General features: G+C 38.8%; 5 protein-coding genes across 6 annotated transcripts in view; 1 reads left to right on the top strand and 4 right to left on the bottom strand.

Annotated features, from left to right (window-relative positions):
* The window catches only part of LOC140362870 (synaptotagmin-2-like), a 76473-nt gene extending 69062 nt beyond the window's left edge, over nucleotides 1–7411 (bottom strand). For both annotated transcript variants that reach the window (XM_072449131.1, XM_072449133.1), the window contains exon 1: nucleotides 7319–7411. The gene's annotated coding sequence lies outside the window, so the exon portion shown is untranslated. The remainder of the gene's footprint in view (nucleotides 1–7318) is intronic.
* oard1 (O-acyl-ADP-ribose deacylase 1) overlaps nucleotides 1–10493 on the bottom strand; it is a 33745-nt gene extending 23252 nt beyond the window's left edge. Inside the window, exons 1-5 of the mRNA XM_072449134.1 lie at nucleotides 10261–10493; nucleotides 9949–10114; nucleotides 9798–9856; nucleotides 9106–9218; nucleotides 8775–9002 (exon numbers count right to left, since the gene is read on the bottom strand). Of these exons, the coding sequence (XP_072305235.1) occupies nucleotides 8852–9002; nucleotides 9106–9218; nucleotides 9798–9856; nucleotides 9949–10114; nucleotides 10261–10425 (654 nt within the window). The 5' untranslated portion in view covers nucleotides 10426–10493 and the 3' untranslated portion in view covers nucleotides 8775–8851. The remainder of the gene's footprint in view (nucleotides 1–8774; nucleotides 9003–9105; nucleotides 9219–9797; nucleotides 9857–9948; nucleotides 10115–10260) is intronic.
* Nucleotides 10494–11361: 868 nt separating this feature from the next.
* guca1b (guanylate cyclase activator 1B) lies at nucleotides 11362–13783 on the bottom strand. The gene is made up of 4 exons (XM_072449126.1): nucleotides 13576–13783; nucleotides 12867–13016; nucleotides 12676–12790; nucleotides 11362–11503 (listed from the first exon to the last, which is right to left on the bottom strand). The coding sequence occupies exons 1-4, from the start codon at nucleotides 13777–13779 to the stop codon at nucleotides 11376–11378; spliced, it is 597 nt and encodes a 198-aa protein (XP_072305227.1). The 5' UTR covers nucleotides 13780–13783; the 3' UTR covers nucleotides 11362–11375.
* Nucleotides 13784–16338: 2555 nt separating this feature from the next.
* On the bottom strand, nucleotides 16339–21217 carry LOC140362866 (serine/threonine-protein phosphatase 4 regulatory subunit 2-like). The gene is made up of 9 exons (XM_072449125.1): nucleotides 21094–21217; nucleotides 20604–20685; nucleotides 19939–20109; nucleotides 19457–19550; nucleotides 19036–19073; nucleotides 18850–18921; nucleotides 18619–18756; nucleotides 18012–18256; nucleotides 16339–17235 (listed from the first exon to the last, which is right to left on the bottom strand). Exons 1-9 carry the CDS (start codon nucleotides 21125–21127, stop codon nucleotides 17009–17011), a joined length of 1101 nt encoding a protein of 366 aa, XP_072305226.1. The 5' UTR covers nucleotides 21128–21217; the 3' UTR covers nucleotides 16339–17008.
* Nucleotides 21218–23707: 2490 nt separating this feature from the next.
* LOC140362865 (eukaryotic translation initiation factor 4E type 3-like) lies at nucleotides 23708–27394 on the top strand. Its single transcript, XM_072449124.1, has 7 exons — nucleotides 23708–24214; nucleotides 25309–25381; nucleotides 25484–25578; nucleotides 25676–25736; nucleotides 25815–25881; nucleotides 25980–26135; nucleotides 26226–27394. The coding sequence occupies exons 1-7, from the start codon at nucleotides 24063–24065 to the stop codon at nucleotides 26270–26272; spliced, it is 651 nt and encodes a 216-aa protein (XP_072305225.1). The 5' UTR covers nucleotides 23708–24062; the 3' UTR covers nucleotides 26273–27394.
* The last annotated feature ends 245 nt before the right edge of the window (nucleotides 27395–27639 follow it).

Below are 27639 nucleotides of genomic sequence, written 5' to 3'. Positions count from 1 at the left end.
TTTAGATGAAATGTTAGCAGACAATGAAATAGCATGAGAATGTGACATCAAATTATATAATATAAGTAATGCTTTGTGAGTTAAAGTGCTGAATGGATCAAACTTTCAGTGGTTTATTTACTTTACAATTGCTTTAAAACACATCATAATTTAAGGAATAGCCTTGAAAGGCACTGAAGCAATCAAGTTTATTTATTTATGCATTATTGAATAAATATATTTAGATGTCTATTTTTTTTCTCCTTTTGGACAGCAAGATGCTTTCAGACTCAATTCCAATTTCCCAAAATGAGTGGATCTTTTCTGTATGGAGATTGTCTGCCCTGCCCTGCTTCTTTTTTTTTTTTTTTTACCATATAATATTTCTGGGACCCCCTCTGAGACCAAAATCCCCATGTAAACGAATGTAAAATATATAAGTTAATCATCTTGTTCTCATGTTTTTAGCAAAACTAAGAACAGGTTCAACCAGAAGATTGACCCAACTTTCAGCAAAACTTTAACTATTACAAAACCGGTAAACGCATCAAGATGAATTAGATGATTAGATGAAACTCATGCGTTCACAGGAACAACGATGGAACTTGAACCATAGTTGTGACAAAACGTACACTTGCTTGTAAACCCACTGAGATGAGATTATACATGAATAACAATGATTGATCTAATGCTTTAAACACTGACATTTCGGAGTTTGAGGGTTTTCATATTTTGAATCTGTTGCCAGTTCCTCCAGCTGTGCACAGAAAGGCGTGCAGTCAACCCACGGCTGCATTTCAGCTCTCTGTGAGAACCTTCAGAGGTATTTGGCAGACGCAGCTGATCAAAGACCGATGTGCCACTGCTCCGAGTGGGTAAGAAAATACAAGATAATGAATGTTTGATGGACACACGACACACTACAGCTTATTTTCTCCACAAACTTGCACAATGGTGAACTTCAAAGCGCGGGGCTACAGGCAAGATTCAACAAAATATATACCATGCTGCGGTGCTGTTATGATAAGGTTAGGTGACAAGGGTACAAACGGAGCAGAGCGGACCGCAGCCAAGAGTGTCCATGAGTGCTGACAGGAGACAAGACTAGTTTCCATCAGACTCACTTTTACTTTTACTTAAATAAAAGATACAACCTCTAACAATGAGGCGGGAGGTAACACTGTTAAAAACCATGAAATACAGAACCAGCAGGTGTCTTGTAAGACCGCCTATCCCTTTGAACCATGTCAAAACAATTTTACTGCAACGACAAAAGCGTACGACATAGAAACCAGCTTATACGAGTCCTAAAAATATATCGGTGCGTTAGATTAAATTCGGTGGACCCTGCTTTGGCGGCCCGAGTGGACGGAGGTATAGCAGCAGATGTGTCGTATGAGGAGTGCCGATGTGTCCAAATTGAATGTTTAACTGAGCCACGCAGCCAACCTACAACAGCGAGGCGTTTGGCGGGGGATGAGGGATTGGCTTTGAGGGCCAAGGGGAGCAGATGGATGGGGGAGAGAGAACAAGGAAGAGAGAGGAGTAAAGCGAGAAATAGAACAGCAATGAGAGAGAGCGAAAGAGGAGGAGAAAGGAGGGGAAAAGAGTGCAATGTGTGAGGGAGAACGGTAGAGGAAGAGGGAGGTTGAGAAAGATATGTAGAGAGAGGGAGGTGAAGGTAAAGAGTGCAAAGAGAGAAAGGTCAAGATAAGGGTAAAGAGAGGTATAAAATTAAATAGAGTAAGAGTAATACCAAAATAATAATCAATACCAAACTAGAATCGAAATTATATATATGAATCTTTTTAGTATGGTCTTGATCTATAACTGAACTAGTAGAAGGCCACATGACACCAACTGTATACAATATAATTATTTTGTCCTCAAAATTACAATCTCCTGAATAAAAAAGAGGTGTTTTACTTTTATTGTTAAATCAAAATCAGTATCAACTAAAGAAACTCTTGTTGAATAAATACATGCTCTGTGCGTATTTTAATATACTATAATGGGGCATAGTACAATCTCTCAATTCTATGATCTGACCAAGCATATGGCCCAAACTGCTTTTACAGGACACAATAACAACTATGCCTGAGAACAGTGTCTTCATATGTAGAACGTGGTAGGATATAACAGGGAAAGCCTGAAGAAAGTGGAGAGATGGATACAGTAGAAAGAGAGAGGGAGGGAGGGAGAGAGAAGAGAGAAAAGCAGGTAGAGAATCTAAGAAGCAATCGAGAGGGGTAAAGGTGAAGATTGTGAGAGGTCATCACTGTTTTTGGGCAGATGGGTTTCTCTGTGCGGGCAGGTCACACATGGAACACTCTCCCAGCCAATATTAGGAATATCACAACACTCAGAACACCATCTGCCATAATGTGTAGCATCTATTATTGTTTAACATGTGTGTGCTGACTGTGTGCTATTGTTGTATTTGTGCTGCCTTACTATGCAATGTGCTTGTGCTAACTGCTTATGCTGAGGCTTTTACTAATGTTTACTAGTTTACTAATGTCTGTGGCTTTTATTTGTGCTTTGCTTTGTTTTGTGGCATGTCTATCCAAACATCAACCTGCCATGGGATTAAAGATGTGCCTTTATGGCTAAATCTGGCATATTTACATGGGATAATGTCAATTCATATGCACTGTCCCAGTTAAAGACATATAGGGGCAGACAATGGTAGAAAAATAAAGAGATAAGGTTGTCACAAGCTTGATATCCAAATACTACTGGTAATCACTATTTAATTGTTTCATGTTGCACCAAATCACCAAGACATGTTCTTGTGTTTGTGAATTCTGTTCATTTAAAAAGGCAATAAACCCTTTCTGATCTGATCTGATCTAAAATAGATAGGCCTATTGAAAAACAAAATCCCTTTCATTCAGTCGGGGATGTCACAGTATCAAATTTTAGTGTTAATATTATTGTGAGAAAAATCACTACAATTTAACAATTATTCACGATTATTGAGACTGTGACAACAGTAACAACAGAGAAATCTTTCATTTTCTTTCATTCCAGTTGTCTTACATGTTCCTGTTCCTAAAGTTTGTGACTGGCTTTACAAAAACAAACAGATAAAATAAAATTCCATACCAAAAGATTAGCATCTAAAATGGTCAATTATAATTTTTTGGTTATTATTATTGTGACCTGAATAATCACGATTATGGAATAACCCAATAATCGTGACATTCCTACATACGATACATGAGTAGCTTTCCAGGACAGTTTTAGTATGGTCTTGATCTATATCAGAACTAGTAAAGCCCACATGGTAGAAACTACTATTTTGTGCTGAAAATGACTGTTTCTAGTGAAACGTCAAGAGGGGAAGAGAGCGAAAAGGGTCAAGAGAGAGGTAATTAGAGGTTGAGAGCCAAAGAGATGGAGAGACAAAGAGCTTTTGCACTCCTCTCTTTTATTTGCATCAGGTATCACAGCTTGTCTGAGTGGCTCCCTGCGTGACATTCATGCCGTCTCTTGTCCTGACAGCGTTGCAGTCCCTCTGAGCGCTTTGGCCCCGCCTCTAGCTCCTCCCTCTTCACATTAATTATGCAGCTCAATGCAGCACTCTGAATCCCCACCGCAGCTCAACCACGCTACCATGCTCCACCGGTGACAGCAACTACTCTCAAATGTACGAGTGCCAAAGACAAACACGTGCGTTCACAAATTCATAATACTTAGCTGTGAATTTTTGGTCCCAATTGGCAATTTCGGAAGCCACAGATATTAGATGTCAAAATCCCATTCCATTAACTCTATCTAAGGTCATATTTTGCAACATAAAATAGAAGTAATATCACTATCTATACTTGCCCCGCCATACTCCATAATATATATTATCAAAAGGTAAACACACAGGATAGAAGCTGTGAGGCATTCTATCTGAGCATCTCAACGTGTCAGTGGTTATGTGAAATTGATTCTCTGCCCTGGTCCATATAGAAACACAATCACAGCGTGTCCGGGGAAGAGGGGAGCGAGTCCACCACACTACTACTATACGAATCAGCTACTTCAGCAAAGTAAAGAGAAATGTGAGAAGGTAATACTATGGAAAGTCTCATGTTGACCGGCTCAGCCCTCAGGCAAACTTGCACTGGGATGGAAATATAGCAACTGTTCATGAGAGCAGAAATGAGCTTGACGCGTCCCCCACCCCCCCTTGATTAAGACTAATTTCACATCTGCATGGTTGTGACGATGTGTTTGTAACTCGCTCATTCAAACGCTTTATAATTAATCCAACTTAGCGCAAACGCTGCCCTGAGTGACTCATCCGTGCATACTATACAACACACTGGCGGTCCCCATACATAGACGCTCTCTTTCACATGAAACTCCTGACGACACGCTTGCAGCTAATGTGAGGGATCATTATGTTGTATCTGCCACACAGCGCATCATCAATGAAACGCAAAACCCCAAGTGTGCAAACACCAGTTATTGTATGTCAAAACGCATGTTGTTTGATGTCCTATTGTCACTTCAATAATCATGTTGGAGCAAAGGCAAACAGAGAGGCAGATGCTCCAAATGGGGAAGCCATCGGCAGGGATCACGTAGGTGGTATTGGTAAAGTGAGCCATACACGCCAACATAATCTACAGGGAGCATGGCATGACTACATCCCCTCGTCCTGAAAGCATCGCTTCTCTATTTTGGTCGCTAACACAGAGCGTCCATGCATTAAACAGTGTCAGTGTAACATCGGATATCCAGTGAGCACAAGTACAAGTCAAAATGTGAGTGTTGCCGATGGAGACAGCCCTCTGTGCAGTGCTGGGCTGCTGCAGGGGTCTTTTCAGTGCATACGCGCGGATGGTGAGCACAGAACAGCGGGGGCTGGGCACTGCAATGTACTGCAGTGCTCGGAGCTCGCGATGCACACCCACTCTCTACATTCTACCGCTGACAATCTCTGCTCCACGCTCACCTCGCTGCTGCTCACTTGTCTTTCACTCCTTTACGATCAATGTTTGTGCACGCTCCTTTGTCCTGTAATTTCTATGTCTATTGTTCAACACACTTTTATACTACAATTAACTCCAGAACAAGCACAGAGATAGCAATAATTATGGTAGTGTAGTTAATTTACTTTAGCTAAAGAACAAACAAGCTTGTTCAACTCTACATCTTTTTCTAGCAGTTTGACAAGATGCCCGTGTTCCTGCCATAAAGATCTGATCACTGACACAGCAGTGTAACGCTCTCACACATAATTTATATGGTGTCATTTTGTGCTCCCAAAAGTGTCTGCAATCTTAAAACATCTGCAATGCCCTCCAAGTTTTCAGTGTAACCTAGAAAACGTCCATTTGGAAGTTACATAGTTTGTGCCACACTTAGTTGGAGTTTTACAGCTCTCTGACTGGGAGAGAGAGGAGATTGTTCTAAACTGTAATATTTCAGAATGGCAGCCGCTGCTGCTCCGCCGTGTTAGCCAAACCATCATTTAGAGGGACACACTAAATGCTCCTCCGGCCGGGGATTGGGAGTTTCACACAGACGATGAGCAATGACGAGGCTCACATCCGCTCCTTTACAGCACAACTCCTGCAGCAAAGTTAGATAAGACAGTACGCATGAATGTACAACAAAAAACACAAAGTTAAACATTTCAACTGAACATTTCCATAATCACCACACAGATTATATCAACGGAAAACTGAATAGAGAATAGTAATCTTGCCACTATTAAGCTGCACTAGTGCCAAAACGCGTGGTGGTTAACAGTCAGAGGGCTCATTTTAATTTGTCATTAAGACTGAGGTTTGTGATCATCTCCATCAGGGCTTCTCAGTGCGAGAGCTGGATTCCGCAGAGACATTTCTCGGGTTTCCTCCAACCATGACATGAAACAAAGATTTCTGTCACAGCATGGGCCAAAACTGTATAAGCTGCAATTATGATGTGTCTCAGAATGTAACTCTCAGTACTTCAGCTGCTCTGCCACAGTCAAATGGGTAGAAGAGGCTTTCCTATTTTTATCTTCTGACCTTGTACTGTAAGGTTAGAGGATAAGGTAATACCCAGCAGAATATGAAGAGGTACAGTTTCCAAAGGTTTCCAAAAGAGAACAGCTTGAATCTTTTGTGGGCTCCAGTTAAAACATGGTTCTTTTTCAAATGTGTGGTGTGCTGCACAAGACCAGGAGCATTAATAATGAAAAGTGTTTCCCTCATGTCTACGGTTGAAGCAATGGGCGGGTTTGCAGAGAGCACACAATATGAAACTGCAAATCAAGTGTGAGGCTCCCCAATAGAGTTTTTGACCATGTGCCCTGTCCATGGTGCTGAAGTAGTCTTTTTCGGCACACATCTTATTAAACATTTCAAACATTGTAAGGCTCCCTTTTTCGTACACACACAGAAGTCTCAGCCATTTGTGTTTAAAATAATAAGATGATGTTTATTCTGATATACAATATTTAAAAATGATAAAGCATTCTACAATGTTTGGCCCAAGATAAATTACACCCTCGCATTCTGCAGCAGGCCAATGTTAGGGCAGTGTGCCTTGCACACAGAGAGAACACACAGTGCCCACTACTGGACGGATTGAAAACCTCATTTGTTGAGATATGAAGGTCAGATTAGTGGTCAGTAAAATCTTAACGTGATCAAAGTGCGTAATATCACTGATTTACAGACGGTTCAGTTTTCTTTTCTTTCTGTTAACAGCAACAGTTTAACAGTTATCCTAATCATATGCGTGGTAATCTCACAATGTGCCCACAATGTTATAATCAATATAAACTATTTTTGCAGGACCCACAATCAACTTCTAAATACACCTTTGTAAATGGGTTTGCAATAATTATACCCTGTTGGACTAATCAAAACATACTATTTAGGACCGCTGAGCTTAACAGAGTCCCAATAGCCTAAGGAACAAAACAAGAGGATAAAACCTGCCACACAATTGAACACTGGGAACATACTATAAAAAGAGCAGCGCTGCAACATTACCGCTGTGCTAGAGAACTTGAATCTGCCTCTTATAATGCGACAAACAAACTTTTACGCATAAACAGCAGGTGTGCGTAAATAAGTGGAAATATTGGATTGATGGAAGGCGCCGCTCGGATGCTGAGGCTGGGCTGTAATGGGATACTGCAGCACTAAAGAACCGTGTGCACAGAAACTTGCCTAGAAGCATCAGGGAGTCCCGCACTAACCTCCCCCTCCCTTCCGCTCCCCATCCACCTCTGGCTCTTCTGCCAACTCTCTTTCACGCGGCCAAATTCAACCAAATCACACCTAAAACCAACATCAGGACTATTAAAAGGTTTAATCCACAACTTCTTTATGGCGCTTACCTTTTGTGCAGGATGGTCTTTTCTGTGCGCCAAGCTTTTCCCCCGTCCTTCTCCACGGACGCCAAGACACTTTGAGATAGAGAGAGAGAGAGAGAGAGAGAGAGAGAGAGAGAGAGAGAGAGAGAGAGAGAGAGAGAGAGAGAGAGAGAGAGAGAGAGAGAGAGAGAGAGAGAGAGAGAGAGAGAGAAAAAAATTAAATCCTCGTACTTTTTAGGTTATTTCCAGTTTGAGAAATGCACAAGTCAGGGCTAAACCTTCCTGGAAACGCACCTTGTACTGTGTCCTTTTCTGTTAACTCTGTCACATTAAAACGCACAGACACGCGCCATTCGCTTACACCCCTAGACTGAAGTTGCCAAAATTGATAGAGATCCGCTCAGGGGAGGGATTAAACTACACACAAGCTGCAGTTCTTTCCTTGCCCACTCGCTCCAACTCGATTCTTTTCTATAGCTGCTCCCTGCACCGGCTCCTGATTGGCCAACGCGCTCTTCAATAACATAAGCTCTCTTTTTTAATTGGAAGGGGTCCCGTTCTGTGATGCGCCCAGCCCATCTCCAGTCCACCCCCCATCGCTATTTTCTGCCCCAAGTGCTTGTAGAAAGAAAGAAAAAATGCTGAGCCGTGCGTTTTTTTTTTGTTTTTTTTTTTTATCATGCCAAGCAAACAAGGGATTGGCTGAAAGGAGAGATGGATGCTACTGGGGTGAAAGTGAAGGGGAACTCGTGCGTCGCGGTGGGACACGCGCTGATCTGCAAGTGTCAGGTGGGGCGCGTGTTTGAACGTAAAGGATGGAAACGCGTGTCGTGGGGGTCGGGGAGGACGGTATCTCTGCAGCTTGGATGGGATAGGTCCTCTTACTGCAGAGAGTGAAGCCTAATGAGCAGGCAGGGAGGGGGCAGAGAGAAGAGAGGGCAGAGAGAGGAGAGGCTGCTTGCACTCAGTGATGCCGTGGTACAGTCTTGGAGCCAGGCTCAATAGGATAATGAGTTTCCCTCACGAATTAGCCCATTGATTGTTTGTGGCGCAAAGTGCTCTGGTCACCCACAGATGTACAATTAAATTGTTAAAAAATGGGGGGAAAAAGAAGGCTATTTGTCTATGTGGAGATTATATAACGCCCCTCCAGAGTAAAGGGGGTTTTCCCATTGCCTACAATTTACGCGTGACTTTGCGTTGTCAAATGGCCTGCTGCTTGTTCTTTAGTGACATCTGGTGCTGCTATTGTCTCCCAGCTGCTTTTAGATCTAATGCGCATAGATCAATGATCCAGTGCACAAAGACAAACCAAATACAGCGGCTACATTGAGTGTCCAATTTAATGTTTACACAGTTAACAGTGAACACGCAATAAATGGATATATAATGTCCATTCAAACAATAAACACATGCAGAAATTCTGAAGTTTAATAGAGAAAAGCACAAATAGAAAACAACGATTATAATTCAGTGGGACAATGTTTATCAAAAGTATAGTTTTACATAAAGCTAAACTGCACTATAAAAGTATACAGTCTTTGTTTTTGTCTGTTTTTACTTTTGGCGAGCGTTTTCTTTCATCACTGTGGTTTGGGTTTTCTCAGGGAGACTGTAGACTGTGATTGAAATATTTGAATGTCCAAAAACCTCCCTCAGAATCTCTGAAACCTTTTTCCACTCCAGTTTGTCCAGGCCACAGCCAATTCTGTCAAAAATAGAACACATCGGCTGCAGTCATATGTAATGGCACAATTACTGTAATTTTTTTAATTGAACAAAATATTGAATACTGTAAATAGGATACCGACCTGGGCATTGATACTTTGGATACCGCATTGACAGCACAATGAGACCTCATATCCTCCAAGCTTTGTTTCAGTGTGGCATATGTTGGCTTGTTGTTGTATTTCTCCTTTGTAATCTGCAAAATGTGATAGATTAAAGGTAGAAACTCAAATTTAGTTAAACATCTGCTTTTATTGTTTCAATGGAGACCCATGTTCACAAAGTGACTGAAAGTGGGTATATCAGACTTTAAAATGAGACTATTTCAATATTTAATTAACTTAGGAATGCAAGAGTGTTTTTTCCTTGTACATAAAACTGCGACGGACAAAAATATTTAACAAACAATTATTCCGTTATTCAGAATGTTAGTTCCTAAATGGTTTAGGGATTGTATTTTTGAGCTACTGCGTCAAGTTATTTCTCTTGTGGATCAAGAGTTAATCTAATCTCATATTTCCAATAAAGTTATTGTAAAACATCTACATGTGTTTGCACTGGAAAGTACCTGCCCCAGAGCAGGAGCTAAAAGGTCCCAAAAGTGTGGCCCCAGTCCCTATACTCCCACACACACACAATGTGAACGCAGATCAAATAGGGACTGGAGCTAAAACAAGTACCAGCAACTGAAAAATGTTACAGTGTGAAACCCGATATAAAACAGTTAGGCCTTTCTATCTCTTTTATGATGTTAGTATTTTAAGAACTGACATACCAGATAGTAAACAAAGCGTTCGCCTCTTTCCAGGACAGCACACTGTCCCACCCGTTTGCCTGTGTACAAAATAACCGTCTTATTAAGAGCCCACTAGATGTTTAAGTTTAGAAATGAACTCCCATTATAGTCCTGGATAAGGATGACTCACTCTGTCTCTTTAAATCATCTACGCCATCAAACTCCTTCTTGAACATGACGGCGATGCCTGCCCCCATGCGGCAGTCCTCGCTGATGCAGTGGGCCAAGGACTCGTCTTTGGGGCAAGAGAACAGGTTTCCACAAACATAATTGATGCCCCAGGTGCCTTCTGAACACTGGCCAGCAGGGGGGAGTGTTTCACCGTACAGCCAAGACGCCGAGGCGAACGCGGAACAGAAACATGTGCAAGCAAGAGGTACAAGTAAAACAATAAAACTAACAGTTACACGATCAAAGTTCACCGATACTTAAGTTAGTTTACCTGAGCAGAATCAGTTCGGCCACACGCATTCACACCAGATGACATTAGTAGAGAGAAATGTGTATTTTTGAGCCCTGGACGTGATAAGTAACTTTTGGGCTTCACTTGAACGTTGCTGAAAATAAAACGGCGAAAGTACCAAGGCAGACAACCATGCATAAACATAGAGAAAATGATCAAATAACAACCGTTTTGTTTCTTTTCAGCACAGACAGGAAGTCTCGTTAGTTTTATCTTCACGCGAGAACATTACCCACGTGATTTCATAAATCCACTTCATTTGTTTCACATGTGCAAATTGACATTATTTCTTCAATAGAAAACAAAAACATGTTGCTTTTTATTGGCATTCAGTCAATACATTTTATTACATAACATCAGAACGTGGTATCTAAAGCTAGTGCCATATAATCATAGTAGTCATAGTCATTTTTAAACCACTTGAAAAATACATTTTAAAATTATTTTATTCAGGAATTGTCTGTGTTTTAAAAAGTAAAATAAAAAATAAAGTCGGACCAAATCTACATTTTTCTATTTTTTATTTTATTTATTTGTGTTACGTGGTGTTTTAATAGCATTGCCTATTGTCTTAGTAATTCTTTGGTGGCAATCTCTGTGTAAACTAGGTCAATTTGTAGCCTTCTAGCCAAAAACAGTCCAAAAACAGTGTGCGCTGCCTCCAGTGGCCACTGACATTTCAAGCGCTCGGACGAAGCACGTTCGAGTTTAGCTGCGCCTCGTCTGGATGGACGACGAGAGCCGAAGTGTCCAATGAGAGCGAAGAACACGCCCAGCAACCTGGTGTAGACCAGTATCCCGAACGCGCCTTCTGTGACGTCACACTGCGCTGCCCTAATTACAGAAGGTGTTTATGTTCACCCACATTAATTATCTGATGAAAGCATAAAAACGAATCCAGAGTCATATATTTGTAATGAGATGTTTTACCATTACTAAGACTTGTAGAGGTTTAAAATGTTCCACAATAATGTATGAAGCTGGAATTCCACTGGATCAAGCAGAAGTAGCGTTATCACTTTACAACTTTATTTTCACAGTATTTTACATATAGAATAAATGTGTGAAAAATCCCGATAAGCATCACACGGCCTTCAGAAGTCGGCGCTGCAGCTCGGGTCTCCTCCGAGCCAGTCTCCGGGGTTCACGTCCATCTGCAGCATCTTCATCACCCACTTATCTCTCCGTGCCCCATCGATGAACTCATCCAGGGACAGCTCACCTGAGGGTTACAGCCAGGGCAGGGTCTGTATTAGATTAACGCTCAAATCATTTATACAAGTCAGTCAGTCGGCACGTTTACGTAAACTAGAATCATCAGATAATACATTTAATAGATCTGATTTTTAGTGTATGTTTATGTGGGAAAGAGAAATCTGATCAGCAACAACACCTGGTGACATATGGCAGTTAATTCATGGATTTTCAGAGTAATGGTCATAATTGAAAGACAAAGCACGGAGCAAAAAATGACCTTTCCTCTCTCTCTTTTACATTTTCTCTTTCATTTTCTTTTCATTTAGCCACTTTGGTTTGCCCTTTTTTGCATAATTTCCCAATCTTCAGAAAAAACACATTACTCACATCATCAAATGTAATGTTTACATGATATTTTAATATTCTGATAACTCCAGAAATAAAATTCTGAACAGTTTTCTTTTGTGTGCATGGAAACATAGTCAAAATGGTCTAAATTCAGTTAAATCGTAAACAATGAAATAATAATAAGGAATATTCTTGTTTTTTTTGCGAGTATGTGTTTACAGTATTTGCACAAACCACAATAAACCAGCTTTAGTTCAGGGCATCTTTATTCTGTGCACTAACCTCCAGATGGATGTGAATATGTGAAAATGAGCTTTGGAATAGATGCACCAGGTGAAGAAGCATTTGAACATTTGTAGTAGTTTGATTTTTGAGTGTGCTGATTTTCAATACAGTCATGCCACATGCTATTAGTTTCCAAGCATATTTGTAATTATGTAGTGCATAAGTGTGTATCTGAAGGCCGCGCTGTTCTAGTTTTGCTTTAATTGAACGTTTTAAACACGGACTTCTATCTATCTACTAATAATATTTTTGAAAGCACATTATTCATTTATGAAAACGTGTTACCAAAATGAACATCAACCTAGTGCACTTTAGGCTGCTGCATTATAAGTGCAAGATGTTATTATACATTTGTAATATAATGTAAATAATGTCATTGGGATTGGTGCAGACCTGCGTGTGTGATGTACAAATCTATGAATGTATGAGTTTTTGTGCCTTTGACGTCCACGATTCATTCCTCTAAATTGGAGATTAAATATTGTTCTAATGCAACAGTTGCACCACTCTGCACACACTGTTGCCCCTCTCTTATGGTTTTAAGGCTGCGAAAACCCCTCTTACCATCGCCATTTTCATCCACCAGCTCAAATATTCGGTCCACCACTTGGTCTGGGGTCAGAAGATTGCACTCCACATCCAGCTCACCGTGGCAGGCTTTCTTCAGTCGATATATGGACTGTGGCAGGAAATGTGTTAGACCTTGACCCAATCATTTGTCCCTTTTCTGTCACGTTGGACAATGGCTTTATTACCTCCACAATTTCCAGGAGCTCCGTTTTGTCAATGCACCCGCTGCCATCTTTATCATACATTTTGAAGGTCCATTTGAGCTTATGTTCCAGCTTTCCTCTCAGCACCAGGTTTAAAGCCGCCACATATTCCAGAAAGTCTATGGTGTTGTCCTGAGGAAAAGAAGAACTTAAAGTGCGTCTGACAGGTTCTTATGATTTTCTAATTTTGACTTTATTTTGTGTATTTGTACCTGTCCAAAATATAAATGATAGTATTACACTAATCATGTAGCTATTAGTGGAGAAAAGTAGAAAAATCTGTAGAAAATTACAGGAAGTGACATCACACCAGGGCCACTCACTCTATCCAATGTTTATGCACACTATACACTAAAGGAACTACTTTTTTGACCCTCTAAACATTAATTTAACAATAAAAAGGAGCTTGCATATATTTTTATTTGTCACATAAAAAGAATCATGACATTAGATGAGTTTTGGCCCAGTGGTTGCTAGTTCATTTCCTAGTATGATGTCATCAATTACAAACAGGAAGTAAAATTATAAACTGAAACAAAATGACTATTCTGGAATAACATTTCAAATATATTTATCTTAACTGCGTTTTTGTTTAATGGGTATTCCAACTTGTCAGAGGCACTTATAACATGCAACACCCATAGACAATAGTGAACATTTAATCAATACTTAATTAACAATGTGTACTCACTCCGTTCTTGTCAAAAGCTCTGAACATGTTCTCGATATAATCGGCCGCGGCCTGGTTCTGCGTTACTCCAAAGAAACTCTTGAATTCGTGCATGAATAAAGTCCCACTTGGACATTCCACCACAAACTTTTTGTACCACTCCTGCAGCTCTGCCACGTCTATTTCCTGGTCTGGATCGTTCTCCTCACTCAGACGCTGACCCATTTTGAGTTTCTGCTGTTTCTACTCAAAACAATGGAAGAAAGGTATCGCTGGACATCTCTGGAACAAAGAAAGTTCAATTATTTTAGTAGTTTTCTGGTCTGTTTTGTCAGTTGAGGCCAATCCGACGTGAACGTAAAAGAGAGTGTCAGACTGTGCGGATTACATGAAAGGATTAGTAATAAATACTTGTCATAATCGATTAGTGAGTACTTACTGATATAGTTGTACTGAAGGCCGGGGCATCTCTAGGCATTTAGACCTAAACAACATTTGACAAATACTGTTTAAAAAGCCGAGGTGGACCAGGAAGTAAAGAGGGGGTTAGGGGTCCTTTACCAAGAAAAAAATAATAAATAACGTGTCCATTCTAGTATTCTGGTGCATTTTAGTAATATCTTTCCACATTATTTGAACTGGTTACATTAAACCGTAAAGGTATTATACAGTATTTATTTTAGCTAGTCTTGTAGAGCAAACCTTTGACAGTTGAACTGGGTGTGGTGGGCATGAGTTTCAAGAGGCCCCTCAGCCCCAGATTGAGTTTACTGCACTGAGGACTGAGGCTCCAGGGAACCACTGCAACTCAGAACGTCTAAACTTAACCCATAACCCATGCTTTAGTTTACAATTAAAAAGTTTGTGTTTTGTATCAGTTTTTAAGGCAGATTCTCACACCAATCCTTGCATCATCTTCACCTTGTCATCCTGTTCATTTTAGAGTTTAGATTGTATCATTTAGATTTTAAGATTTTATTGTTTGACTGGCCCCAGATTACTTCAGAATCAGAAAAGGTTTATTGCCATTGTCAGTGAACAAAATTCCCAGGCTAGGTTAATTTATTTTGGTGATTCGGTACGACATACACACAAACACTGAACAATGATGAGGCAAAATATATCAAATACGACATGCATTAAAGACAAACAATTTAAATTGACTAATAAGATAAACAATAGACTTAGTATGTACACACAATTTACTGTTAAATTTACAGTTACATTTACAGATGTAATGCAGAAGCGAACTGTGCAATGAGTGGTTGATGATTAAATTGTAGTTAAAGCGACTGTGTTTAGAACTGTTCATGAGTCCATGACAGCAGCACAACAGCAGAGGGAAGGAAAATTTTCTTGTGGCGAAAGGTTCTGGTCCGGAAAAGACCGTAGCCTCCTGCCTGAGGGGAGTGGCTCAAATAGTCCGTGTCCAGGGTGAGAAGGGTCGGCTGTGATCCGACCTGCTCGTCCCAGAGTCCTGGAGACGTACAGGTCCTGCAGAGATGGAAGTCTGCAGCCGATCACCTTCTCAGCAGAGGCACAATGCGCTGTAGTCTCTGTTTGTCCCTGGCTGTGGCTCCAGCACCACACGGTGATAGAGGAGGTGAGGATGGACTCAATAATGGCTGTGTAGAACTGCACCATCATCTGCACTGGCAGCTTGGCTTTCCTCGGCTGCTGCAGGAAGTACATCCTCTGAGACCTCATACAAATGCACACACCTGCAAGTGCTCTGAGGGGAAAGGGCCTTCTCTGTGAACTGTCTCCTAAACTCTGGAGCGCTCTGCCCCCCGAAGTCCAAACGGTTCCCAGTGTTTTAAGTCTCATCTAAAGATCCACTTTGATTCTCTGGCATTTAATTCTGCATGAATTTTGTGGTCCTCTGTAGTCTTTTATTTTTATTTTATTTTTATTAGATTGGTCTATTTTATTGTTTGTATTGTCTGTATGTTTTACAGTTTTCTCCTGGTTTATAGTTTATTTACTCTGTTGATTAGTTGGTTATGTTTCACTATGTGCAGCACTTTGGAAACTGTTTCAGTAAAATGTGCTGTAAAAATAAAGTGAATTGGATTATCTCTGGTCTGGACACGTCCCACCAGAGCATGAGGGGCCCCCTGGGGTTGTGGTCCTAAACAATGGCTTAGTTTGTTTGTCACGGGACGGCCCTGCTTAAGCCCTTATGGTGCATAGGTCAAACCATATTTCCTTTCAGTTTTCCCCTGCTACCACAGAAAACCATCTGCTTTTACTCTGGATTGGATGCCCTTCCATTAGCAATTTTATATTTGTCATTAAACGTTTGTATTAGGGTTTTCATATAATTAAAAAATCAGCTGCTAATAATTTGAGCAAGTATCAATACTGACAAAAATATGAATAGAACAAAATTGTACCTGAAAATTACAGCTGAAAGAAAGACCATGTTTAGGTATCATTGCGGTATTGAAACCAGTATTGACTATTAAGCCTATTCCTTCCTCAAAATTGTGTTTAGTATCGTCACTTTTATCATTATTTTTTATTTATAGATGTTCAACTTGAGTCTACTGCAGGTGGGAACATCATATGACCCAATATCTTCCTAGCATAGTTTCTGCTGACCAAGTGGATCGGGCTAATCTTAGCTTATGAGCACGAAGGCCGCTGTGTCACCGTAATGACACCGTAAAGTGTATACAAATATACACCATGCGCTCCCTGAGAATACCCGAGGACCTTAGTGTCGGGGTTACATCGCAAACTACTTACTGCGTTTGAGAGCGAACACAGAAGAAAACGTAATGAAGGTGACCATTTAATACATCCTCTTTTTTACTATATTATGTGGAATCTTACAATGACAAGCTGTTATTTTGAAAAGACAATGGATGAGAGTGTTTTTTTGACATATGCACCATACAAAAATATTAAAATAACAGAAATGGTCATAAAAACTATAAAAGAATGAATGGTAGAAGGTATTTTTTAGTCAAACCGCTATTTATCCAGTAATGTTACATACTGCCAGCAATAAGTGGTGTCAATATTTTACAAAATTCATATGCATAAAGGGTAATTACAAAGATGTATACAATTTATTGTATGGCCTGTGTGAAATGAAAGTAATAGTTTTCACGAGTCAGAAAAGACATATACCATGATCGTGTTTTGTGTGTTCTTAAAATGTGACATAATATACTAAATTAGTAATCAATTTGAAATACACTGATAAAAGTATAAAAATGAAGATCAAAGGGTAAGAAATTTGAACAGTGAAAAAGCCGAGTCTTCATTAATAAAGTCGTATCCTTCCAGTTTCGAGACCAGACAATGTGCTTGTACTAAGAGGAAACAGGAAACTTCACATTGTTCCTGGTCTTGTTGCGCAGAAGACCACAGTGCTACAGAAATATACATTTGCTCTAATAATATACAGTGTAAACAGCCCGTTGCCAAGTTGTGCTTTTGGATTTCAGTCTCGTTCCACGGGTTTATTCTCTGTTTGCAAGCCGTCTGAAGAGTCAGCATCACAGTCTGTTGAATCTGTTGCAGGCGCCGGCTCCTCTTTGTCGCTGCTCTTTACTGCGTCCGGTTCAGAGTCCGTGTCCGTCATTGAAGGCGTCTCTGCTTCTTGTTCGTCAACAGCGGGGTTCACCGTCTTGTCTTCGGACGTTGCGTTCTGGTTTTCACTCATGCCATCTGCGAAACAAGAGGCAATGATTACAGTTTAGGCAGAACTTCGCTGTCCGGCTCTGAATCTACTAGAAGGCTATAACTACCGTTAACAATTATTTTAGTGGTCCACTAGTCGAACAATCATTTCTATTGTACATCGAGACTCTTTACATTCATTTTAAACCCAATACAATGTTGAAATGTGGTGACTGAAGCTTCTAGAATAGTTATATTTACAAGTAAAGTGTAGTATTGAATGAAGTCACAAGCTGTTTTTTTTTTGACATATTGATTTAATAATGTTGCTGTGTTTTTTTTTAAATAATTGAAGAGAGATAGCTGTTAGAAGAATTGTAGAGGCAACTATAGCTTAATAAAGATGTAGAAATAACAAAGCGAGTTTAGGTTTCTGCAACAACGAAATAATAATCTGCCTAACCAATACAAGAATCAAAATCAAAACATGTAGAGGTCTAAACGACAGTGTTAGCAGGTTTTTTCTCCATAAAAATACAGGAAATTGTAGATACTAAAGTGGTTGTGTGCTGTGTAAAATCAGTCAGACAAAAATACAAAACACTATGTCCATTTTTATAAAAGTTAAATTGCATTTTTGTTAAATTGTGTTTGTTTTGTGTTTTGGCAGCCTTTTGCTTTAAAGATGGTGAATGTGATTAGAATACTGTTTGAATCATGGTCTCGTTATTATCAAGACGACAGTTTTTTTTCCAAATCTCTTCTTCACTGCACTGACATTTGACTGTAACTGTAACTTTACAAAGAGCTCTTTCCACGCTCACCTTCATTTTCTGAAATAGCAGGTGTCTCGCAGAACTCACCCCCGGCGTCCTCTTCGGTGCTGGGGTGCAGCTCCTCCTCCGACGCTCGCTCTGGCCCTTTCTCCTCCGTCTCACACTTCAGCCTCTTGACTTCGGGCCCCTCATCGCTCTGCTCCACTCCCTCCTCATCCTCCTCTTCCTCCTGGTGTTTGTTCTTAGTCCTGACATTTGGAGACACTTCCACCTCTTCTGATAACAAAGTGTCACTACAATTATCACAGAAAAGCTTCAATTAATGCTTAATAGCAAAACAGGACTGGGCTTTGTTGACAAATATAAGATTGCGCAACACATTTTTGGATTAACTCAACAATAAACTGACATTTTTATTCCGTTCATAAATAAGAAATGTGCACATAACAACACGAAAAACAAAAATGTACATGCAAATGAATAACTAAAGTGCATAAATATAACTTAATATGATTAGAGATGGTAATTAACCATTATATATTCTTGCACATTTTTGTTGTGTTTTGATGTTTCCTGATTTTGCATAGCTAACATATTTCACCATCACTTTTCAAACACTGTATTTAAAGCAAATACTACTAAAAAATACGGTTACCTAATTGGATCTTCTGGTTTATCCGTCGTCGACTCGCTTTCTTTACTCTCTGGAAGCCCATTAGTTGAAAATGCGGATGCCAGAACCAGCCTTGATCTGTTGAGTGGTTTTGGAGTGCTTGGTCCGTTGATGTTTTGACTTGAAAAACACAAAAAAGCAAGCCACGACTTAAGTATGTTTAGACGCAGCACTTGAAACCAAAATATTTTTCTTTCATAAAAAACGACTTACCTTTCAGAATACTGAGAATTGCCCTGAAACATCACCCCGTTCATTCTGTTGGCATTCGTAGATCCATTTTTTCTACATAAATACAATTAAAAGAATAAAATACGCAGGTAAACAATAAATACCAAGATTATTCAGTGAGTCAAGGATAAAATGGAGAAAGCAAATGATAGAAATAATTGTTCTTACTCTGCATTAGTACATAAGCAGCTGACGACCATAACATTCTGCAATACACAAAAGATGGCATGAGTAGACATATTTCGGTTGTAACTTAGTGTTGTAATAAATGTGCATAGATGGATTATCAGGTTAATCAATAATCATGATTATTCAGGTCACAACATAATTGTAAGAACCAAAAAGTAATGATTGAGTGCAAAAAATATACCTAAATGTACCGTAAACAGCCAGAAAAAGTTGTTTTTGCACATTTAACCATAGATTTTTTGTATATCAAAAAGTTCAATACCGAAAAACTGGTCACAAATATGTGAAAAATGAAAATTTAAGATTTCACTGTTGTTGACTGGTCACAGTCTCAACAATCATGAATACTCGTAACACTTACATTTTATATTGTGACATTCTTAATAGAAATAAAGCTCACCTTCTCCAAACCCCTGAGAAATTTCCCTGTCCCTGAATAATTCCGTTTCGGGTCTGTCAACAGTTCACAAAGACGCTGAATAGTGAATGGAATCCTGAAAGAAATCAAATTAATTTATAGACACTTGCGTCAGTAAAAAAAACACACAAAAATCACAAAATCCTGGTTCATATTTAAATATTTCAAATTGGTGGAAGCAGGGGTGGGCAAAAAAACCAATATCTCTATATTTTTGGGGGGATTATCTCGACAATATAGGTCTGTATTGCACAAAACATGAATGGACCATAAAATCAACCACAAAAGGGCAGAAATATTTACCCTTGTTTGGAAGATTACAATAGACATTTTGGTCTCTTTTTTTCTGGAATTTTGTATAGTTTTAATTATAGATGTTTTACTCAATATTTTAAATTTGCATAGCCCCAAAATAACAATAATAATACATTTTTCGAACACTTAATACATGTTGCAGTACTGACCCGTTGTAGCTGTCGACTATTTTTAGAATTCTGTTCTTCATCTCCTCGAAGGTCACATGCTCCACGTTAGGGTTATCTACAAGTCTCTGCTCTGGCGCCGCCGCATGAAAACTGTCCATGATGCTTTCCAACTTAAACACGAAGTACGGTTTAAATTCTGTCCATGAAAGTCTAAGAGAATATAGAGAAGAAAGAAATGCATCAGAGACAAATGCTAAATCAAATTGCTCAACAAGAAAACGCTTTTAGGGTCTTTACTAGAATCATTTTGTCTACTACTACCATTATTCTAGTCGTCGACAAGCCAGCATTTTTCTTTTTTTAAATTAGTCGACAAGTAAAACTAATATTTCTGTAGTACATTGAGATCTTAGCATGCATTATTAACCACATAAAGCTAAATACATAATAAGTGAAGGCTTCTAGGAAGCGAATCATTCAAAATATAATGCAATATTTATGAAAATCACAAATTGTTAAATATTTTCATTTTATTTTATTATTATTATTATTATTATTATTATAATACATTATTATCTGTCTTGTAAACGTATTGGAGCATGTGTTTTAGAGTCTGAAAAGTCCAGATAGTGATTATTTACATAGTCAGTAATTATTTGAATAGTTTAGTCATAATTATTCTGTTGTAGCTCTAGTTTACTCACAGTGGCTCTCCTGTCTTGGCAACATGACATAGAAATTGTTCTAGAAGTGGAATGGTCTCTTTCTTTCCCATCTTCTCAAAATCTGTAAAAAATGATATCAAAGAACAATGTTTTACTGATATGAACGTCTTAAAAAAATGTTTTAAGCACGATCAAAGTTATAACATGAAAAAGGGCATAAACTACTTTATCAAAGCAAATGTCCCACAAGTAAATATATCATAATACAGTACATCAAATCTGACAAGCAGCGGTTTGTAGTCAGGTAAAAAAAGTAAATAAGTAATTGACATAAACCAGAATAAATCCACTACATTACATTTGTAAAGCTACTCTCAAGAAGTTCAGTCATGTAACAAATCGAGCTTTGCAGCTCGGCTAAATAACGATAGCTTGGCTAGCAAACAGGTAATGGTGTCTTTGATTATTAAGATAAATAGAAATGCGCTCACTAATTGAGCTTACTGAATGTAAAGACGTGTGTTATTGCCTTGAAGCGCTTCCAGTAACGAGGTGATGTCCATATTTGTGTCCAGACCATAAGCGGTAAATACTTGCTGTTAGCACAAGTAGCATGTAGCATATCAACGCGGGTATAATAAACTTAGAAAGACGGTGGATTCTGTTGCCGTGGCAATTGCAGCAGCCATCTTGTAGTTGTAAGAGCAGCAAAATTGAAAGTAATGTCTATTGATATTACTTCTGTTTACGTTACAGTAATTACTTTAGTAATTGATGAAGCATTGCGTACAGGACAACGTCCTAATATCAAGTATCTAAGAGAAAAATATAATTTAACATTCGAGCTCCCTATTCATGGGTGATGAAAATGTAGTATAAGATAATCCTTTATTGTCTATCTGTATATTAATGTGTATTATACGTGTTGTCCCCCCCTGTCTGTAAATACCCCCCCCCTTTTTTTATATATGTTCAGCGTCTTTGGGTCACTGAAAAGCGCTATATAAATAGAAGTTATTATTAGGCCCGAGCGCCACAAGCTGGCGAGAGGCCTATTAATCTTGTAAGGCCGTGCGAAGCACGGCTGCGAAAGTGCGCACGTAGTGCGCACGCAATCGAGCGCGAAGCGCTCGCCCACTTCCAAACACTCACTAACGCACTCCTTCACTCATGCACGCCCCGTGCATACTAATTAGTAGTAGGAAAATGGAACATTACCGTTGTAAACGGGCGAAGCCCGTGCAAAAGTGCGCACTAAACGAGCACTTTACATTGAGATGACGACCGCGAAGCGGTCGTCATCCCCATATAAAGCACTCATTTGCGCTAAGTAGCTCACGAATACGTTCCCCATCTCTTGCATGTTCCGTGCATATAAGCATGTAATGCAAAAATTGAACATTATTACTGTATAGAGGGCCAAAAACACAAAGTGGGCGGAGCCCACTCAAAATTAACGAAAGTACCCGTCAGTGACCAGGGACCCACACCATGAGGTAGGAAAGCGCGAGCGCTTTCCGAAAATGTATAGTTTATGATATTTGAAAAATGGGAAACATTGTTTTCGCATCGGAATATTCTTCTTCTTCTTCTTCTTCTTCTTCTTCTTCTTCTTCTTCTTCTTCTTCTTCTTCTTCTTCTTCTTCTTCTTCTTCTTCTTCTTCTCGGGACCAACCCCCCTATTTTTCACCCAGTGAACATTGACGAAAAGTCACAAAAATGTTCACACCTCTAAAAATCGTGCCTCTCTACATTCTGGCTATTTCCCTTTTCTAAAATAAAAAAATTGGCGCGTCAGCGCCCCCAAATGTACCAAAAATGCATTGAGAGATGGGAAATGACCCAAAAAAAATCTGATCGTAGAATCATGAAATTTGGCGCAGAGGTAGATGGTGACAAGAGAAGTAAAAAATATTATTACAGCAACGCCGTCCGCCCAACCAAATGTCGGCCATATTGCTTCAAAAATGGCTAAACATGACTTCGGAGTTTTTCCAAACGTCGTACTTTTACGAACTCCTCCCAGGGCGTTAGCCCTAAAAAGCTGAAATTTGGTAAAAATGCTACTGAGGAGTGGGACATCAAAAGTTATCCAAATTACATTGATACCTCTCACGGTCTCTGTGCGGCGAAGCTGCAAACTGTAGCTAGAATTTCAGAAATCTCCCATATTTAAAATTTCTGCCGTTTGCGCGGATAAAGTCCGAATTGCGTCAAATTAGAATCAGTTGTTAAACTCTTTGCCCTAAACCTACTTGAAGTGAAATAAATTCATTTGGCGCCACAGCGCCCCCTACAGATTTTATATGGAGGTTAAATGTTTAGTTTTGCGAAATTATATGAAATTTGACACACAACTCAATTTTAGCATCCCCATCAAAAAAAGTCAATGAGACCCATGTCATAATTGTTATGGCATTGCCGTAACGATGACCGAAACCTTTCATGTTATTCCAATGGGGAAATTGCCAGAACATGTTTACACTTTAGACTTTCACAAACGTCAGCCCTATTAACCTGAAATTTGGTGAGACTCATCTTCAGGACCATCAAAAGTTATCCACATTTTCATTCAAAGAGTCACGGTGTCTGTGCGGCAAAGCCGCACATTTTGCCAAGAATTCAAAATAAAATTGCTTTTTGATGGTAAAACAAAGGGGAGAAGATGTGACAGCGTCACAGATTCAGCAGTAGGCGTAATAAAAGGACAATTGGGGCGCGTTAGCGCCCCCTCCTCTTGCGGTGTGGCGGCGGTGTGGCGGCGGCGTGGCGGCGGCGTGGCGAGGGCCGATCATTGCCGCTTGCGGCTATATTTATTATTATTTTTATTATTATCATTCCAATTAACAGTTTTAAACCTATCTTTTGAACGGTGAAAAGTCTTCAAATGTTGTTAAAGGAATCTTAAACTCATGATGTAGTTTGAATCAATGACCGGATCAGTGAGTAGAACACTCTAGAACACTGCTGCTGGAACTGGATGTAGTTACTATACGTTACCATGACGCTCAAGGCCCTCTAGCTTTATTTTACCGCATTGTAGCAAATCAACAAAGCTAACAGAGGAGCTCACTGCGCATGTGCTGACTGACGTATGTCAAATTCAGGAAGTAGATTTTTGACAACAATAAAAACACTTTCGTTCGTGCTCTTTGGGTCACTGATTTGTCTACGCGTCGAGAGGTCGAGGCAGTTGTTTTGATTGGAGTCTTGGCTGTATTTTATTACTGAATAAGACCATGTTTGTGGAGAAACTTCTGGATTATTCTTCGTGGCGGCAGATTTACCAGACAGACAGACAGTAGGCGTCATCGTGTGGTTTTCTTTTTGTTTTTTTTGGATGTTGTGACTGGTGAACAGCCAATGAGTCAGCTGCTGATCAGAGTTACATTTGCCTAACAACCTATTTATATGACTACATCTGCTCGAGGAGACCGCATTGGACCAGAGATCATCAAGTGTTTGCGAAGTATTTGATCAAGAAGCTGAGCCACAACAATGGCTATTCCTGCCGCTGTCCCAATTCAACTGAGCTGCTCGCCATCTCCTTGTCTACTGGAGCACAAAATTCACGAAAGAGATTTGGGAACCAGCATTGATGTTGTTGATATCCTGCCTTTACATTCACCCTGGACATTTTGGCTTGACAGGTATGTTTCTCTCTTTTTTTGTTTTCAGACCAACTATTTGTCACGCTGATCCATGAGAAATGCATAAAAAACACCTAATTACTCAAGTCAAGTGGACTTTAGTTTGACACTCACTTTGGAAATAATGTGGAAAATGCCCCTATTGTATGAAAATGCACCTTATCTAGTGACTTGTTGACCTATATACTTGCTGACCTAATTTCTGAGAGCGGGAACCTTGTAGCTCCTGACATAACCAGCCATGACTGGTTTGTTTTAATGACTGGAAACTTCTAACCTGAAAATGTGTAACTCCAACAACCTTTTAAAAGTATGTAGTAAACAGATCACATTCTACATTCTGAAATGGAAGTGAAAGTGAAGAGGAACAATATCACAAAATACTGCAAATCAAGAGGGTTTTGCAAATGAGAACCCCTCATATACATGTGAGCAATATCAGAGGAAGGTTTAACCCTCATTTATATTTATGCTATATTTTACATTAAATAGGTTTATAAAATGGGAGATAATAATAGACGCACAGTTTTTGTTTTTAAAAATACTTACAGAAATGTTGACCCACGATAGTTTTTGAGGAAAGAAATAGTATGCTGTCCATTTTTTGTGATAGAAACACAAATGCTGATTGTTTATTATAAACCATAATTATTGTATGTTAAAACCATGAGCATTTAGATCTTATTATTATTATTAAATTAATCTTCAAAAATGTTCATGGCCTACTTAATTTTGCCTCCTGTCACCTCCATTCTGGTCTTTGAACATTCTCATGACTTTTTGGGGGGTACAACATAGAAAACACTGAATCTGTATGATTGATTGTAATAATATATCTTATTTATATTATGTCTTATTTATGAAATGTAAACTTAAGTTACACTTTGGCATACAAAATGAGTTTCATAATCTAGATTGCAAGTCACCTGCCTCTTGGTTCCATTGAGGTCAGTGTTGTTTACTCGCCTATTTGCCATTTGAACCCCTCCAGCCACACGCTCACTGAAGCTTTGCCCTGAAGTGCCATTTGTCACTGTGAAAAACATTTATATTTACGCAAAATGTGTTATTGTTTTCTATGTGTCTATTCATAGATCTTTACCTGGAACAACAGCCGCTGAATGTGAATCCAACTTGAAGAAAATCTACACGGTTGACGCTGTTCAGGTAGTGGTCCTTTAACGTGCAGTGGTGTTGTGGTGTTTATTAATGTTTATTAGTATGTTCACTGTTTTTCTCTTTCTTTATTTTGCACTTTTTTGTGTATAGGATTTTTGGAGAGTTTACAACAACATCCCTAGTGTCCCAAGCTTGCCTTTACGCTGTAGCTATCATCTGATGAGAGGAGAAAGAAAACCACTATGGTAAGTTTGGCTCTTGGTTGTTGTTTCCTAATGATTTCCTAACTATTCCTAACTATATCATGTCATTATGAATTTCTGATCTCCATTTATTTTTTAGGGAAGAAGAAAGTAATGCTAAAGGGGGTGTGTGGAAAATGAAAGTACCAAAGGAATACACTGTAGGCATGAGTTTCCTTTGATTTTTATTGTGTTTAGAAATACATTATCTATACATTTTATTTACATTATTATTACAGGCTATTGTGTGGAAGGAGCTTTTATTGGCCACCATTGGTGAACAATTCAGTGATTATTGTGCGAAAGGTAACTTTAAAATAAATCTAATTTCAATTTTTTCTAGTATAACAGGGTATTTGATGTATTTTTAAGTAGAATAATAAATACAATGCATTGTTTTGCAGATGATGAAGTGGTTGGAGTTAGCGTTAGTGTCAGGGACAGAGAAGATATATTTCAGGTCTGGAATGGAAATGCCTCTTCCGTGAGCGAGTCAACTGTTCTAGGGAAGATCTATGAGCTTCTCCCACAAATATCATTTAAAGCAGTCTTTTACAAACGTAAGTATTTGGAAATTATGATGATTTTTGTCTCAGATGTGACTGAGGATTGAAGTTACTGATACAATAAATGTATTGTTCTTTTTACAGCCCATATGGAACACCATGCCTTCGAAGGAGGTCGATCAAGATATTAGCATGTTTTCTACTCCAATAACCCAATAACACATTTTAGATGTAGTTAAGTATTTTACAAAATTGTATTATAGACTAGCTTTGTAGTAGTTTTTTGTCATGTTGTTTATCCTAAACCTCTTTATTTTAGCTAAAAACATTGACTGTATTTCTTTATTTGTGATCTTTGCATACTCCAGCCAAAGCAACAGGTTTGTACATTAGCTCTGTAACATAGATACTTGTACAGGTTCTTGACACAGATGTAGCACTTTTGATTATTTTTTTTAATAGAAAAAAAATCTGTTAACTTTTTCAAAACGCACTGAAAAGTACCTCGTTACGTCAGATGCTTCAGGCTTTCTATGTTACTGTCTATTATTTTGTATCCACTGTAATTCTCAAAGTTAACAAACTATTGCACATTATTTTCATTAATGGAATCAACTTTTTTGTTATGTACCAACAAAACGACCCGACCCCATTTGGTAAGATTTTTTATACATCGTTTGGTGTTGTGTTTTGTTAAATTATGCACTTTCTTTATATTTACCTTGTTTTTATTGTTGGGGACTGTTGTGCCTATTAAGCCTAGAGATTACCATTTTATTCACATGCATTATCTATCACTGAATAAAAAACACCAAGTTTACCTTAGTTACTAAAATATATAATAATAAAACTAAATGTGTAATTGGCATTTAATTTAATTGTACTTGTATTTTATATGTAGTATTTCAGGGTTTTTAGTAGGGTGCGTCTTCATGTGGACAACAATCAGTATTTGTGTATAAGATTGGGTACTGCTGAGGTTATTTGACTAAAAGTGAAAAGGAGTCTTAATGTTTTCAAACAATCTGACTAGAAAAGTTGAATTGCATTGGTATTTGACCTGCATTGTTGTGTAATGTTTAAGGCACACACTGTACTGTTGTACAAGTAGAAATCGCTGAGTACCCTACTGAACCTTTGCACATGTACAGTTTCCTGCTCACCAAGCTCTTGGACCTTGGAATCTGACTTTGAATTGTGCCTTTTTTGCAGTCTTTTAGAATATACATTTGTTAAGATTGACCGTATGTAACTCTTACTTTTAAAGTTTTACACATTTCTGTAATAAAAACACTCTTATGTTCATAATTTAACTGTGCTTTTTTTCTTTGTGTAGTTAATTTAATGCTGTTTAATGTTTTTTTTTGACAAACAACTTCAATCCAACAATAGAAAGAGGTGTGATGAAGTGTGGTCTGAAGTTTTATTTGGATTTTGAAAAATAATACACATAATGTAATTATTAAATGTGTCTTTCATCAAGACACATTTTATTATAGACAAATGTCTCCCTCTTGTGGATGTCCAGTAGAACTGTCTAAGCTCACAAATTAGGCTT

Source organism: Eucyclogobius newberryi, unplaced genomic scaffold (assembly GCF_026437365.1).
Source record: "Eucyclogobius newberryi isolate DKJ021-1_F unplaced genomic scaffold, fEucNew1.0.hap1 SCAF_17, whole genome shotgun sequence".
Classification (NCBI taxonomy): domain Eukaryota; kingdom Metazoa; phylum Chordata; class Actinopteri; order Gobiiformes; family Gobiidae; genus Eucyclogobius; species Eucyclogobius newberryi.
The sequence above is the reverse complement of the archived record's forward strand: the minus strand, read 5'-3'. Positions and strand labels throughout refer to the sequence as shown.